Below are 17,513 nucleotides of genomic sequence, written 5' to 3' on the forward strand. Positions count from 1 at the left end.
CATCAAAACAACACAACAAAAAGTTTCCATTATAAAACTCAAACAGAACCAAATGAATTTTTTCTTATGCTGCCTCCTGGGAAAAAATTATGCACATGCCAATGTATATACCTACATCCCAATAGGCTTAAAATATTTACATTGAGGTGGTCATTATCTTTCACACTTTACCTTTCTTCCTTAGCAAGTGTTTTAGATCACACATTTTTTTTTCACCTGTGCAACACCGTACTCTGTCCTTGACCCCATGTAGGAAGCAATTCCTTATTTACTTTATTCTATTTCTTTCTCTTTTTTTTTTCTTTTTTCTTTTTTGTCAGTCATGGAGCTTGAACTTGGCCTGGGCGCTGTCCCTGAGCTTTTCAGCTCAAGACAAGCACTCTACCACTTGAGCCACAGCGCCACTTCCAGTTTTCTAGTGGTTAATTAGAGATAAGAGTCTCACAGACTTTCCTGCCTGGCCTGGCTTTGAACCGTGATCCTCAGGTCTCAGCCTCCTGAGTAGCTAGGATTACAGGCGTGAGCCACTGGTGCCCAGCTATTTTGTTCTATTTCTTTAGTGGTAGTTTTTATCCTCTACTATTTATTTAGTGTCAGCACTATGACTTGACTCAAGGCTTGGGCACTGTCCCTTACCTGATACTCTTACCACTTGAGCCACATGTGGCTCTACTTCTGGCCATTGGTGATTAATTGGAGATAATAATCTCACACATTTTTCTGCCCAGCCTGGCTTTGAATCTTGATCCTTACATCTCAGCCTCCTAAGTAGCTAGGATTACAGATGTCAACCACCAGCACCCCACTAGTTTTTGTCTCCTAATAATCAATACTGCAGTGAACTTCCCTGGACCTATTTCTTAGTAGACTTTGCAAAATTTATATCCAAAGTATAAATTCCTGTGGATTCCTAGGTCAAATGAAATTTAGATAGAATCTGTCAACTTGTGTTGGGTTATTGTTTCCTTTGTCTAGTAGAATGGCTGGAGTGAAGGGGAGGGCCTGGGCAGCCCCTCTGTCATTAGCTTACCACTTTGTTACTGGCTGTGCCCCAGCCCAGGTAACAGATGCTGCAAGTATGTCTAGCTTTTCCCATCTCTTAACTCCTCCTCTGCCCAGCAGGCTGATGGGAGTGCTGTACTGGGGAAAGACTTCATGACAGCTCCCCCCTCCATTACCACGGAGACCATATCGACCACCATGGTAAGTGGGACCCGGAGGCCCTTCTCTCTAACCTCCCCCACCCCCAAAAGCAGCCAGATCATGTGTGGAATGCATTGTATTGACAGGACACACCATCCGATCTCCGTTGTCTGGTACTTTGGACACTGTCAGACCTCGGCTTTCTAAATTGAATCTCCGAGTCTCTGTAATCTAAACCATCTCAGCCACGTAGGGGCCGAAGGACGATGGGATGATTTGATTTGTGCCATGGGTGAATCTCCTCTTCAGGTTTCCCTTGCTGAAAGTAAACCTGAGAGTCCTTTCATAGCTCATCCTCTGGGTGGCTGCATATTTTTTTTTTCCTGTCTCAGGCCACTTCCTGGCTGTGGGCAATAGAGGGCAGTATTGAACCAGAGTTGAAAACAGGATTTTAATTAATTAATTATTTTATTTTATTTGCTAGTCCTGGGGTTTGAACTCAGAGCCTGAGCACTGTCCCTGAGCTTCTTCTTTTTTTTTTTTTTTCTCAAGGGTAGCACTCTACTACTAGAGCCACAGTACTACTTCCAATCTTTTCTGTTTATGTGGTACTGAAGAATTGAAAACAGGGCTTCATGCATGCTAGGCAAGCAATCTACCACTAAGCCACATTCCCAGCCCAGGATTTTATTTATTTGTTTGTTTACTTATTTGTTTTGGGGTGCCTGTCTTGTGGCTTGAATTCAGGGCCTGGGCACTGTTTCTGAGCTTTTATGCTCAAAGCTAGCACTCTACCACTTGGGGCACAGCTCTATTTCCGGCTTTTTGCTGGTTAGTTGATGGTAAGAATCTGACTTTTTCTGCCTGGGCTGGCTTTGAACTGCGATCCTCAGTTCTCAGCCTCCCAAGTAGCTAGGATTACAAGCATGAGCCACCAGCATCCAGCTGGAAACACGATTTTTAGATCCATAACGAGGGACCTTGGGGTTCTGCTACCTATTTGCTGTCTAACCTATGAAGAAGTGTTCTCGGCCTTAGGTATCCTCATCTGCCTAGATCACAGGTCCTAAGAGAACTTTAGAGCCTTTAATCACAAGAAGAGCAGGCAGCTCTTGCACATAGGTTATGTGCCAGGGGAACATGCTGAGAACCTTGGCCAGAATATAAAGCGGTGAGGGCTCCTATACAGTCAAGGAAACTCATTCAGAGTGGGAGAGGTCCCACATGGAATAAATAAGTGGAAGTGATGGGTTCATGCCAGACATTCTGACACTGGAAGCCTGGGTTTCAATATCTACCACTCTGCTTCACCCCTGGTGTCCCGACCTGTGTAAAAGTCAGCCCATGGGGCTGAAGTTAGCAATGCCGAATCCAGATATTTCCTAAGATATTGAGGTCTGTTTTCAAATTCTCTTTGTTGCCAAACCTCTGACATGAGAAGAGAACTCCATTAATCTAATCTCCCCAGCAGGTAGGTTTTATGCAAACAAGGCTTTAGGATCAATAAGCCCAAAACAAGTTACCATTTTGCCCACTTTTCTCTGGTTTCCCAACTCTTCCTCTCCCCCAGCGCATCACTGTGGGGCATTGGGATGCTTGTGGGGCTGGATTTAAATTTCTCTTTATGGTAAATAGGCATTTATATCATTCATTGACCCATCTATCTGTCCATGCATCCATGTATCCATCCATTCATCCATCCTTCCTTCCATCCATCCATCCATTTGTTCCCAAAACCCTGATGAGTCTCTACTGTCTGCCTGGTACAGGGACACAGAAATGAAAGAAATACACTACCTTCTAGGATTCCTTTGTTCAGTCATCATCATGAGCATCTGGAAGGTGCTGTGCCCTATATGTAGGTTCTGGGCACACAGTGGTGAACAAGGCCCTCCTTCTTCTTGGCTGATGACTTATGGAAAGTCTCCTCTACCTCTCCAAGCCTCGGTTTCAACTTCTGTAAAAGGGGGTGGAGGCAATAATGGCACATATCTCAAAAGGTTTATTTGAGGAATAATCTATGCAAAGCCATATTGTAAGGGGTCTGTAGGTTTGAGCTGCTGCTGTTATCTTTCCTACCCGTAGGAAACAATGCAATAAAGCTGGCTTAGGGAATACCAGGAGGGTAGTTCCTGGTGCCATCTCTGCCAGGATGAGCTAGGGAAGGTGCCATCTAAGCACGGTCGATTGAACTGTGTTAAGGATAACCCAAGGTAAGGGAAAGGATTGTAGGTGGTGGGAAGAGCAAGTATAAAGGTAGGAACATAGCCAGGCACTGGTGGTTCATGCCTGTAATCTTACTACTCAGGAGGCTGAGATCTGAAGATTGTGGTTCAAAGTCAGCCGAGGTAGGAAAGTCCATGAGACTCATCTCCAGTCAACCACCAGAAAACTGGAAGTAGTGCTGTGGCTCAAAATGGTAGCCTTGAGCCAAAGAGCTCAGGGACAATGCACAGACCCTGAGTTCATGCCCTAGACCAACCAGAAAAAAAAAAAAAAAAAAAGGTGGGAACATCAACTAGCAAAACATCCAGAAAGTTCTGTGATCAGAGCAGGCAGGTGTCAGTAGCAGGCAGAGGGTGAATGTTGGAAAGGATGGAGGCAGAACTTGAACAATGTCTGGTGTCATACACAGAGTTCAAACTTTATCCTGGAGAAAATGGAGGATTATTTACATTTTGAGAGCAGGAGAATGATATCAGTTCTGTTTCTGTGTTTTTAAAAAAGTATTAGCAATGTCGGGTGCTGGAGGCTCATGCCTGTAATCCTAGCTACTCAGGAGGGTTCAAAGCCAGCCCTGGCAGCAAAAGCCATGAAGCTCTTATCTCCAATTAACCACCAGAAAACTGAAAGTGGCACTGTGGCTCAAGTGGTAGAGCACTAGCCTTGAGCTGAAGAGCTGAGGGACAGCACCCAGGCCCAAAGTTCAAGTCCCACGACCAGCAAAAAGAGAGAGAGAGAGAGAGAAGAGATTAGCAGGCACTGGGAAGGTGGCTCAGTGGTAGAGTGCTTGCCTCACGTGCATGAAGCCCTAGGTTTTATTCCTCAGGACCACATAAGCAGAAAAAGCCAGAAGTAGTGCTATGGCTCAAGTGGTAGAGTACTAACCTTGAGCTGAAGAGCTGAGGGACAGCGCCCAGGCCCAGAGTTCAGGCTCCTCTACCAACCAAAAAAAAAAAAAAAAGATTAGCAATATGGAGTGTGGTTAGAGCAAAAATGCCTTCCCTTCTCCCTGCATCCTCCCATCTTCCTGCTTCCTTCCTCCTTTCAATAATATTTATTGAACGCCCACATGTGTGAAGTGTTGTGCCAGACACTGTGAAGCCAGCACTGGAGAAGGCGACCTCCGGAGCTTGGGGACCCACTCTGGGAAGACACGGAGAGAAGATGGGTGTCCAGCTGGAGTATGGCTGGGACTAGAGGAGAGCTCGGGTTAGTTAGGTGTGGGAGAGGAAAGTACAGGGTACGGTCACTAGGGGAAGGCTCAGGAGACAGAATTTAGGGTGGACCGGGGACACTTCCCTAGTCACAGCATGGTCCCAGGTGCCAAAGTGACAAAGGGAAATTCCAGTCCACCCTTCAGCTGAGAGGGGGCCAGCAGTGACATTTCTAGGCAAAGGACAAGGAGACAACTGGCTTTAAAGATATAGAGTTCAAGAAAGATCTAGGCTATAGTAAAGGGATGGGAGACCTCCCTTCTGGCTCAGTGAGGCCGACGAAGCCATGGATTGGCAGAGAGTGGCGAGGGAGAAAGTGTGGAGGAGGAAGGATGGCAGGATGGCCTTGGCCAGGGAGAGGACACACTACTTTTTGAGATAAGAAAGGGCTCTACCTGAAGATACAGCCGGGGTAGGCAGGAACAGACAGCCCCTGCAGATTCAACAACTTGTGTCTATTTAGAAGTGTGAAGGTAGAGGTAAAGCTTGCCCCAAGAGACAGGGATCAAGGCTGTTTCTGGAAGAATGGCCTGAACGATCCCCATCATCACTGGTTGTTCCCTAACACAGAAGAAGAAAACGCTGAGACCTTATTCTGGGATCCAGGATGCGTCTGAGAAAGTACCTTGTGATGACCTGTCAAATGACCGGGTCACTAACAGCTGTTGCTGTATATGGGTGTGAGGGAGGTAGGAAAAGGCAAAAGGTCCAAGGGTAGAGTGGTAGTTCACACCTGAGTACCTACCTGTTTGTCTTGGAAGTGGCCTGGTGTGGAGTTACCTTCTGGCCTGACCAACTTGCTGAGGGACTTGAAGAAGCCACTCAGTATGCTTTTGCCCTCTTGTATCTCAGCTGTAAAACAGGAATGTGAGAACAACTTTCCTATGGTCATTGAGAAGATTAAATCTGATCATGCATATCACCTGCTGAGTTTCTTACCTAGCCCACAGCAAGTCCTTGGGAAGCGATAGCTAGTATATGACTCATCACCAGCCTGGTTCCCACACTTATACTACATTTTTGATTTGCAAAATCCTTCTCTCCCCCTTTCCTTCTCCTCCCCCCGCCACACACCATTTCCTAAGATCTCCATGAGAGCAGGCAGGATTCATTTTTTAGAGAGGAATCTACAAAGTCCATAGAGGAAGACGTGGCGCTTCCCTAAGTCACATGACTAGAATGGAGCAGGGCCAGGACAAGAACCTGAGTGTCCCCACCCCTCTGGTACCATACCTTGTTCACCACAGTGTCCCTACCACCAGGCACTCAGTAAATGTTGGATGGATGATCAGTGTGTTGAATGAGTATGCTGAGTGAGTGAGTGGGCATGTGTGTGTGCAAATGCCTAAGGAGGAGACTGAAGTGAATGGTACCTTCAGCTCTCTGCTTCAGTGCCACTCCTTAACCTTGTAGCCATGAGGGCCATATGGCCACATGTCCCAGCCATCCTGGGCCCTGCCCACCTGAGACCTGGCCATCTGAGCGCTATTGTTTCCCCAGGAGAACAGTCTCAAGTCCGGGAAGGGGGCAGCTGCCATGATCCCAGGCCCACAGACGGTGGCCACGGAAATCCGTTCTCTTTCTCCGGTAAGTGGGCAGGGCCAGCACAGACTAGGGGTCTTCCTGCTAAGAATGTGGGCACAGGCCTGCATGTAGCACACAGTAAATGCAGCGATGAGCTCAGAAGGTGCCCTTTGAAGTGTAAAGCCAGGAAACAGGATCGTTTTCCAATACCCACAGGCTTCCTGGTGCCTACCCGGCTCTCCTCCATTCCCTGTGTGCCCTTCTCGTGCAAGCAGAGCATTGGCAACCTGGGGGTAAACAGACTCCCTTGTTACATTCACCCCTCCTACTGACCAGGAACACTGATGAACTAGGAGTCCAGAGACTTGAACTCTGGGCCTGGCTTTGTGGATGGTTGCCCCACTCAAGACAGGGTCTGTCACTGTCTCTTCCAGCTCTTTGATTCTCTGCCCATTGTTCTTATCATCTAGCCCTGGAGAGTGCATGTTCCTGACCATGACAGGATGAGGGAATCAGGAAGAATCCATCCCCACTACTTGCTCTTTTCAGATTCCAGGATTTTTAGACTCTAGGTGGCAGTAACATTTTGGAGCTCAGGAATCTGAGATTCCTGGGTTTGAGAGTGTTTATGGGTCCAGATTTTAGAAAGTTGAAGTATTCTTGAATTCTTAGTGGTTCAATGCATCTTGGCTTCTAAGCTTCACCTTTATGGGGTCCCTGCTAGTCATCCCTGGGTCTCCCCGACCCTGCCTGCCCTGCAGAGCACAAGTCCTGACCTGACACCCAGGGTGGGGGTGGTTTATTCTGCAGATCATCGGGAAAGATGTCCTCACCAGCACCTACGGCGCCACCGCGGAGACCCTCTCAACCTCCACCACCACTCATGTCACCAAAGTGAGTAGCAGCAGGCGCCCGGGCCCCAGGGGGCTGCAGGCGGGAAGGCCATGACCACAGCTCAACTTTGATTTCTCAATCTGTAAGGCAAATAGAACCCTAGTTTCTAGAGTGCTGTGCATTTTGTCCTGTGCTATTGTTGGCCTAGGCCTCTTCTTTTCTTTCCACCCTTCCTGGCTTTACTTGGGATTTCCTTCCACCACTCCCTCCTTAAATATGGCAACCAATTAGGTCCTGCCCTATCTTCTACTTCTAAACTTGCACCCAGATCCTGTGCCTTGAGAAAACAGTAGGGGCACTAAGCTTCATCAGTATGATCTACTCTTGTAATATTGTTTGAAGTCATTTCAGGTAGAACCTTGTCACCATTCACATTTCATTCATGTGTTCATTCAACAAAATCTGCATTCAGCACTGCCCTGGTCAGATTGGGCAAGGGAATGGGGGAGGAGGAGCTACAGAGATGAATGAAATACAGGCCCTACCCTCGAGAATTCCAAGTCTGACTGGGTGAGCAAGATCACATGCAGACGCAGAAGGTCAGCGCCAAGCAGAAACCCAGAATTAGGAGAGATCTGCAGCTCTGTCCTCTTAGAATGGCCTTGAATCCTTGCCAGCTAAGGTACGGATGGTAGCGGCCAAGCAAGATCTGCTATCTGAAGATCCAAAATGAGAAAATGGAAGGAAAACTGCAAAAGGCAAGAGAAGAGGGTCCTCATACTTGCTCTTGAAAGGTGTTTAGAGTAGGTGCCCTATTGTGGCTACTGTCCCAGCAGACCCAAGAGAAAGCTCATCTCCCCCCCTCTCCTTCTCTCTCTCTCTCTCTCCCTCCTCCCTCTCCCTCTCCCTCTCGTTCTCTCTCTCCCTCTGCAGACTGTGAAGGGAGGGTTTTCTGAGACCAGGATTGAGAAGCGAATCATCATTACTGGCGATGAAGATGTTGATCAAGACCAGGTACAGAAAGAGGAAAGGTTATTCCCCATGGCACTGTCCAGTCTCTAGCCCTTCCTATAATGGGTGACCCACAGATAGTACGTTCTGGGCAGAGAAGGTATCCATTTCTTGCTGACCTTGAGCAAATAAGAAACTCCAAGGGAGGGGCATTGAGCAGAGGCCAGAGTTTCTAGTTTCTCCCTCTGACCATTTGACTTTGGTTCTGCCCCCAGCCTCAGTCTATGCTCTCATGTTCTATGGTGCCTCACTTTGCTGCTCTACCCTCCAGGCTCTGGCATTGGCCATCAAAGAGGCCAAGCTGCAGCATCCTGACATGCTGGTAACCAAAGCTGTCGTATACAGAGAAACAGACCCATCCCCAGAGGAGAGGGACAAGAAGCCACAGGTAAGGCTCTGAGGTTCAGCAGCCAGGAAGGGGAGGTAGGAGTAGGGGAAGAGCCATTTCTACCTCAGCACCCAAGTGGGTTAATCCTATTACAGTGTTGACCCCTCACCTACCTGGTTTATGGTTCAGGGAAGTCAGGGAGCTCCTCCAGACATGAGTCTGAGGGAGGAGAGAAAGGAAGACTAGCTCCTCAGTTTCTTTCTTTCTTTCTATTATTATTATCTTTAAGTAGTTGTATGAGTGCAGTGCATTTTGATCAGCGTCACCCTTTTTATCATTCTCTCCATCCCTGGATGGGGATGTGACTCAATGGTAGAGGTCCATGCTTAGCGAGTGTGAGGCTCCAGGTTCAATCCTCAGCACCAAAAGGGAAAAAAACAAACAAACAAAAAACTATTGAGCTCTTGCAGGTGCCAGTGGCTCACACCTGTAATCCTAGCTACTAAGGAGGCTGAGATCTGAGGATCTCAGTTCAAAGCCAGCCTGGGCAGGAAAGTCCCTGAGATTCTTATCTCCAATTAACCAGAGAAATGGAAGTGGAGCTGTGATTCAAGTGGTAGAGTGCTCATCTTGAACTGAAGAGCTCAGGGACAGTGCCCAAGCCCAGAGTTCAAGCTCCACAACTGACAAACACACACACACACACACACACACACACACACACACACACACACACACACACAACCTATCAAGCTCTTAGTGAGAAATGGTACATATATCATACTTCATACAATAAAAAAAAATTTGCCTCAGAGACTCCATAAATAGTAGCTGGTCCCCTGTTTTGCATTTTTTTCCTTGAATAAACAACATCAATGTCTTCTAGAAAGATATAATACTTTGCTTACTCAAAGTGAGCAATCAAATGGTACACAGAGACTTTGCCTTAATAAGCTGAGACAAATACATTGTAGTACAGTATTGTTGGGATGAACCCCCTCCCCCTCCCTCCTCTAAGTGAAGGTATTTTCCATACACTGTCAGCAAGAGGGAGGTACTTGCCCAGCTTCTTTGAGCTTCCTTCCCTTCAAACGTTTAACTACATAGAGAAAATTTACCTATTCCAGAACAGGAACCTTGGATTCTAGTCTTACTTCTGCTATAACTTGGTAAATCGTCAAATCTCCCGGGCCTCAGTTTTCCCATCTGTCAAAGGAACAAGAAGCACCCATTTCTAGGAATGTCCTTAATACTTGACCTATGAAAAGCAGAAGGCCGGTAGTCCATATGCTCAGTGGTTTTTGTTTTTGTTTTTTGTTTTTGGGTCCGGTCATGGGGCCTGAACTCTGGGCCTGGGCACTGTCCCTCAGCTCTTCAGCTCAAGGCTAGCACTCTACCACTTGAGCCACAGCGCCACTTCCTGCTTTTTTCTTTTTGCTTATGTGGTGCTGAGGAATCGGACCCAGGGCTTCATGCATGCAAGGCAAGCGCTCTACCACTGAGCCACCTTCCCAGCCCTGCTCAGTGGTTTTGAGTAGTTGTTGAGTGCAGGCACAGTGTTGGGCGCTGGTGATAGATAAAAGGCTTTACTCTGCTGGGCACTGGTGATTCATGCCTGGAAACTTAGCCTCTCAGGAGGCTGAAATCTAAGGATCATGGTCAGAAGTCAGCCTGGGCAGGAAAGTCTGTGAGACTTTTTTTTTTTTTTTGGTCATGGGGCTTGAACTCTGGGACTGGGCCTGGGCCCTGTATCTGAGCTCTTCAGCTCAAGGCAAGTGAGCACTCTACCACTTGAGCCACAGCACCACTTCTGTTCTTCTGGTTGTTAATTGGAGATAAGAGTCTCATGGACTTTCCTTCTTGGGCTGGCTTTGACCTATGATCCCAGACCTCAGCCTCCTGATTAACTAGGATTACAGGTGTGAGCCACCAGCGTCTGGCCTCTGTGAGACTTTTACCTCCAGTAAACTAATAAGAAAATAATCGAAAGTTTTGCTGTGGCTCAAGTGGTAGAGTTCTAGCCTTGAGGACAAAGAGGCTCAGGGACAGCACTTAGGCCCTCTATTCAAGCCCCAGGACCAGCAAAAAAAAACAAAAACAGAAAAACAACCTTTCCCTTCAGAGATCAGGGCAAGAACTGTGGTTAAATCATCAGCATCAACCACAGTAATAATAACAGCTGATTGTTGCTCAGCACTTCCTGTATTCTGGCTTTGCTGACACTCCTCTATAACTGCATGAGACAAGACCCATGTTTTAGAAGAAACGGAAGCTCAGAAAGGTGAAGAAATCTGCCCATGATTGCAATGATGGCCAAGGAGTGAGATTTAAACTCAGAGTCTGATTTCAGAGCCACACCCCTTACTTTGAGTACTAGCATACAATCTGAGCCTCCAGGGTTGTTTTTGTTGTTGTTGTTGTTGATTGTGGGGTTTAAACTCAGGGCTTGGGCCTATCCCTGAGCCTCTTTGTGCTCAAGGCTAGCGCTCTACCAATTAAGACACAACACCATTTCCAGTTTTTGAGTGGTTAGTCGGAGATCAGAGTCTCATGCAGGGGTCTGGGTGTCTGTAATCCTAGCTACTCAGGAGGCTGGGATCTGAGGACTGCAGTTCAAAGCCAACCAGGACAGAAAAGTGTCCATAAGATTTTTTTTTTTGGTCGTGGGGCTTGAACTCTGGGCCTGGACAGGGCCCCTGAGCTCTTCAGCTCAAGGCAAGCACTCTACCACTTGAGCCACAGTGCCATTTATAGCTTTCTGGTGTTAATTGGAGATAAGAGTCTCATAAACTTGGCTTCAGCTCCAGTTTCTTAAACTCGAGTTTACTCCCCAGGTCACAGAAGTCCCATGGAAAACAAAAAGGAAAAGTAAATTGAGATGTTAGCTTCTCAGTATTAGAGGGTATTTTAATAAAATGTCAGGCTGAAGGGAAAGACATTACCTCCCTGGAAACAATCTAGCAAATACACCTGGGCTCTGGGCTCTGGCCAGTTAGCTGCACACCAGCTGTGTGGCTTTGCATAGGTCACTGTCTCTCTGAGTCACAATAAAGGGCATACGGTCAAGGGTATCTAGAACTTGACATGTCTTTAAATATAAACAACAAAACCTACTAAATTCTCCTTGCCCTCCTTCCTTTGTATCCCCTTTTACCCTGTGTCTCCCAGGAATCCTGACCTCTGTGAAGAGATGCTGGTGTGTCTTGGTCAACCCAAGCCAGAGAACCATTAAGAAGGGGCCTTCGTTCTGGATTCTCCAACACAACACTGCTGTCCCAGCTGCGACATACTGTCACAGATGAGAGACTGGGAAGGGAAAAGCATATATATATAGATATATATAGATATAGATATATATACAGGAAACACCGCGTCCTTGCACTTGCTGCTGGGGCTGGCGGAGCAGTCAGCTGACGGCATCACCCAACATCTGCCACAACCTACATTTCCTTTGCAGACAAATTGAAGAATTGGTGGGGTTTTGTTTTTGTTTTTGTTTTGTTTTTCAGGAAAAAAAATATATATATAGCAACCATACTCCCTTTGCTCCCCCTTTCCCCTGCTGAACCACAAAAGCAGACCACAATGATGGTAGAAATCCCATTCAACCCAGGGTGTACACGGTCCAGTTCAGTGGACAGCGCTGTGTTCTCCAGTCTGCTGCCCCCTAGAGTGCAAAGGAAAATGATCATACAGCCAAGCAAGAGAGGTCGCAGCGGCAAGACACACACACACAGGTCATCTGTTTTCTGAGAAAGCAAGGAAAACAAGAAAAGAAAAGCAAGAAAGAAAGAGGAAGAAAGAAAAGGAAGGAAGGAAGAGAAAGAAAAGAAAGAGAGAGAAAGCAAGCAAGCAAGCAGGAAAGACCTCCCATTTGGAAAAGAGGAAGAGGAACACTGGATTATTGTTTTTTGGGGTCTTGACACTGGGCTGCAAAATCTACCTTCTTCTGCCTCCCTTCCCCTCAGCTCCCATGTCTTGTTGTCTGTTTCCCTCTGCCCCTGGCCCCTCCCTCTCTGTGTCCTGGTCCTGCTGAGGGCCACTGCAGATAACATTTATTTGAAATGAGAGAGAGAGAGAGAAAAAAAAGCAAGAACAGAAAACAGAAGCCTCTGGAAGAGAAGTAGACATTGTATGTTTCTGGTTTCTCATGACAAAGGTGCAGCTCGTAGGAGATTTGTATGGATGTGCTTTTAAGTTATGTATATTATATATAGCAGGAAACATATTAAAATAAACAGTGCTGGTAAGTATGATGCTGACATTTTCAAGTTATAATTATCTGACGTGATTGATGTATCTCAAGGTTCCTAGATCTTGCTGAACTGGCCCAGCTGAGACTGGACCCTGAGTGTGGCCAGTTCCCTTGATGGGCTGACAGTTCAGTGTAGTAAAACTGTATGTGGTATTTGTAACTGGGTGATTGGTGGGGAGAGTTGCCCCCCACCTACAAGGAGAGATGGGGGTTCAGCAAGGGAGAAGCAACACAAATAGTTCCCAGCAAGCCAGTCTGAGATGCCTTCTCTAGCAGTTGAAGCCAGGACTTGGTCTGTGCGCAGACAGAGTCTGGAGTCAGGACCAAGACTGACAGTACAGGTCCCCCGGCTCGCCCTTCCTACCTCCTTAGGGGCTTGCCTTGTTTTCTAGTCCTCTCTTTATTTTATTATTACTTTTGCCACATCTTGCCCTTTTCTGACCACACTGTAGTAACTAGCGCCATACCCAAGGGAAGAGGGTGCCTCTGATCAAGGTAGACTATGGTGGCTTTCATTGGGCTTCCCAAAAATGTCCAGCTCAGTCTCCTGCTCCTCTTCCATTTTGGAATCATTCTCTTCTTCCTGAGCCAAAATAGCCATAATAAAGAGACCAGAGCATGTCAGGTTCTGATGGGTCAAAACTGCATTTCTAAAGGCCTCACCTGCCCAGAACAATGAAAAATGAAGGGCCCTGTCACTCACGGGGCAGTCTCTGCCTTAGAGCGCGGCTTGGGAGCCTCTGCGGCAGTCAGCATCTGAGTCTGCGCCCTCAGAGTCCCAGACATGGCCTTAAACCACAGGAGCCCTCGGAGAAAACCCTGTCACAAGCACACAGGGGCTGGGCTTGCTCCAGCTTGCCTGCGCTCAAGGAATAGCCCTTTCTGAGAGACAGCGCTCCGTGGCCCTTTTACTTTCTTAGTCTAGTCCTGCTTCTAAACACTTAATAAATTCACTCAACAAATATGTGTTGAGTATCTGTGTGTGCCAGGCATTATTGTCAGGCTGAAGAGAAGTGTGAAGGGAGAGAAGGAATCTAAGAAGCCACTTTGTATCTCTAGCCATGGCTGGCTCATCTGAGAACTTTCTTCCTCTCCTCCAACTTTTTGGACCTAGCTTGGGGATAACCCCAAAGGCCCCCGTCTAGATGTGCCTCCATTTTTGCTTGCCATACACCTTAGCTACTCCCATGGTGCTGGCTTAAAGCAGGATAAGAAACTAGAATAGTTTTTATCTCGGTAAGCAAACGGGAAGTAGAACAGGGTTGTCAGATGACAGACTGATGGTCCCACCACACACACACACACACACACACACACACACACACACATACACACAAACACACACACACACTGGGGTACAGCAGCATACTTTCCCTGCACCAAGTTCTATGTATAATCACGCTGAAAAAGCTACAGAACCTTCTTCCTGCCCTTCTCAACGTAAGATCTCCCACCCATTCTGGGCCAACAGCTGGAATGGCATGATCCTCTTTAGGTTGCTAAGAATTTGGCTCAGCTGCCCCTGGCTTTCCCAGGCACCACCCTTCCTGAGCACCCTACACACACTTCAGAGCAAGAGGGAGGATCTTTGTTGTGGCTTTTGCACCTGTCTCTAGACCTTGGGGGTGTGGCTCTAGGACAGAGATGACCTATCCCAGCTTAGCTTGAGGGCTGCTAGGATTTGGAACAACCCCGACCCCATTGGATGATGCTCTGACCTTCTGCAGAGAGGCAGGCAATGCCACCAGGGAGGAGGGGCCCTGCAAAGCTGAAATACAGGGGCACTGTTCCCTCCCCATAGAGAATAGGGACGTTCGTCTTGTCTGTCTTCAACCTATTTTCCTTTTTTTCAAATGCTTCTCATCTCTGTGCTGCCTCTATGATCCAGGAGGCCAGGTAACATAGCAGGAAATGTCCTGGAGAGCGGTCAGGGTTCTGAGTGACGCTCCTGGCTCAGCCTCTAACTCAGTATGTGACAGTTGGGCTAGTCCCATTCTCTTTGGACCTCAGTTTCCCTGCCTTCAAAATGAGCAGAGTAAAAGAGATGGTCTCCAGGGATTTTGTTTCTGTTTTGTTTTTTTTCCCCACAGTGCCATCTTACCAACTTTTATTTTTGCTTATTTTGCTCTCTCTGGATCTTTTCCATCTGAGGGTAAGGGAAGTGTCAGAAGTGTCAGTTTTTGAATCCTGCAAGCACATTTCAAGACTGGCCTGAAATTGCATGAGAAACATCATTCTAAATAGATATATTTTTTTCAAAAGCACCTTACCAACCAACTGCAATGCTGTCCTGTTCTTTTTAACTCACACCCCTCTCTCCTCTCTCGTCCCCATGCTCCCCACCTCAGTGCTCCGTGCTGTATGCGTGTGCTCTCTGTTCTTGTATACTCAATAAAAGTGAAATAAATGTGTTTGATGCTGAACCACAGACTTCCTCTGCCTCCCTCTCTCCCTCTCCTCCCTCCCCACTCCCTCTCTGTCTTTCCTTCTCTCGAACCTTGGCTACTGGTACGTTGGTATAAAACTAGATTAGAAACCTCCCAACTTAGAATACTTTTATTCAACAAATGTTCAGAACTCCCAATGAAGCCCAAGACAGTGGCTGGGCTCTGTAGTAGGTCAGCAGCAAATAGGGCAAAAGTCCTTACTGTGCAGGAGCTGAGAGGCTCTTGAGAGAAATGAACAACCAAACAGGCAGCTCCCTGTTTAAAGGCAATGACAATGACAGAGTGATCAGCACCAGGAAAGAAATGCAGAGAGGGAGATGTGCTTCAACAAAGTGGTCAGGGTTGAGAGGGCAGCTTACTGGTAGAATGTGTGCTTAGCATATGTAAGGTCTCAGGTTTGATCCCCAGCATGTCTCCCTCCAACAGGAAAAAAAAAAAACAGCCAGTTAAGGGCCTCCCTGAGGAGGTAGTGTGAGCTGAATGAAGAGAAAGATCAAGTAAGGTAACAAACTTGGGTGAGAACAAGCACATAGGAGCAGTAAGCAGACTAGTTCCAATGCCCGGAGGGATGTGGTGAGGGAAGACCATGCTATCCCTCCTGTACCCCCTCCCCCACAGTGGGAGCCTTGTGGATAAGTCAGGTACTCAGGCCTCCACTCCAGCCTTTGACCATAACCTTCATACATGTTGCCATAGCCTATCACCTGCTCCATGATTGACCTTTTTTTCTTTAAATTGGCTAACTTGAATGATTGTTTTAAAAGAAGCTATATTATTACTGTTTCCATAAATGAAAAATTAGTGTTATTTGCCAAAGGAAAGACTCTCCATAAAAATGAATGCAAAGGTATTACCAAAAAAAAAACCTCCAAAAAACCCAAACATATAAAATCTAGACTCGTTCCTTGGACCATTTGAGGTACATATACTACATTTTCTCCTTTATTCTATCAGTGACTTGCCCCAGGCCACCTTTCTATATTGCCCAAAAGCAAACCAATGAGTCTTTTATTCCACACATATGTATTTTTTTCAGAGTTGAAACCTTGTTGTACATACCATTTTACATATTTTTAAAAATATTTTTTTAAACCAGTCCTGAAGCTTGAATTCAGAATCTAGGTGCTGTCCTTGAACTTCTCTTGCTCAAGGCTAGGGTTCTAACGCTTGAGCCCTAGGTACATTCTGGTTTTCAGGAAAGTCTCATGGACTTTGAACTGTGATCCTCAGATCTCAGCCTTTTGAGTAGCTAGGATGATAGCCAGAACCTGGTTCTAAATACTTTTATCCAGAGCATTTACTCATAATTTCAGATATTAAATATCATTTTCTTATAAAGGTAATTTACTAAATAATGCAAAGGCTGTGTGATAAAAAGTAGTTCTCCAGCTGTCTCTGGATTCCCATTATTGTTAAAGATAATTGCTGTGAGGTGCTTTGTGAATTCTTCCCAGAATTTTCCCGGTAGGTTTCCTTTAATGATTGGTCACTACTGAGATTCTGGAATAGGGCTTGGTTTGCAAACACTGGGTCCCCACACAACTCAGGGTCATATGCTCCCTGGATCTGTATGACCAGCCTCAGCTTCTTGGGAATGATTGGTTCATCTAAATCAGTGTTTCTGAACTAGGATTGGAGGGAGGATGATGGAGCACTGCCTGGAGACGTTTGTTGTCCCAACTGAGGGGTGCTCCTGGCATGTGAGGCCGCAGCTCTGGGTTGCTACTACATCCTATAATACTTAGGACAGCTATCTACAACAAAGAATTATCTGGCCCCAAATATACCAAGGATCAGAAACCCTGATTTGAATAAAGATTGCAAGCCAAAGGCAGGGCTTCCTGGGCCATCAGGCTACTTCTTTTATGTCCAGTGTTAAGTGTTCTGGAGTCTCTGAGGTGATGGTGAACCCATCTATAACAGGGAGCTGTGAGACTAAGACTAGAAGTGGGAAGCTGAGCTACATCAGGCAGGAAATGGGACTGACAGGCTGAGATTGATGTGCTTAACTTCAGAGGTCACTTCTGGTTAGCCCTGCAGGAGCCCACTGTGATTAGCATGATTGCAGTGCCAGCCTAGTCTGCATCCTCTTTAGAGACGACTTGTTACTGAGACACATTGATGTGTCTAGCTGTCACTGAGGAAGTGTGACAGACAAGCTAAAAAGCAGGAACACAAGGTGGAGAACAGCCAGTTAGACCGTGATTTGCATCCTAACTCTGCCTCTCTGGAACTTCAATTTTCTCTCTTGTTGACTGAAAAGTGAAAAGGAATAGTGTAAGGATTTGAAATAATATCCAAGTAGCCTGCCCTATGATTCTGGCATTATATAGCCAAACATCACTATCACATAAACCAATTCCTTGGTAATGAATTGCTTAAGATATATCTCCTATCCACTGCCTCTTTTTTCTTTTTCTGTTTTTTCTTTTTTTTGGGGGGGGGAGGGCCGTGGGTCTTGAACTCAGTGCCTGGAGGGCTGTCCATGAGCTTTTTCACTCTACCACTTTGAGCTACAGCTCCACTTCAAGTTT

At 46.5% G+C, this 17,513-nt stretch overlaps 1 protein-coding gene across 8 annotated transcripts in view; it reads left to right on the forward strand.

Annotated features, from left to right (window-relative positions):
• Positions 1–12,069, forward strand: part of Epb41l1 (erythrocyte membrane protein band 4.1 like 1) — a 71,066-nt gene extending 58,997 nt beyond the window's left edge. For 4 of the 8 annotated variants that reach the window (XM_042694345.1, XM_042694340.1, XM_042694346.1 and 1 more), the window contains 6 exons: positions 1,120–1,203; positions 6,081–6,167; positions 6,915–6,998; positions 7,872–7,952; positions 8,221–8,337; positions 11,446–12,069. In XM_042694345.1, the coding sequence (XP_042550279.1) occupies positions 1,120–1,203; positions 6,081–6,167; positions 6,915–6,998; positions 7,872–7,952; positions 8,221–8,337; positions 11,446–11,454 (462 nt within the window). In that variant the 3' untranslated portion in view covers positions 11,455–12,069. The remainder of the gene's footprint in view (positions 1–1,119; positions 1,204–6,080; positions 6,168–6,914; positions 6,999–7,871; positions 7,953–8,220; positions 8,338–11,445) is intronic. The other 4 variants (XM_042694341.1, XM_042694347.1, XM_042694344.1 and 1 more) reach the window with 1 other exon arrangement.
• The last annotated feature ends 5,444 nt before the right edge of the window (positions 12,070–17,513 follow it).

Source organism: Dipodomys spectabilis, unplaced genomic scaffold (genome assembly GCF_019054845.1).
Source record: "Dipodomys spectabilis isolate Male_0828 unplaced genomic scaffold, ASM1905484v1 ptg000175l, whole genome shotgun sequence".
NCBI lineage: Eukaryota > Metazoa > Chordata > Mammalia > Rodentia > Heteromyidae > Dipodomys > Dipodomys spectabilis.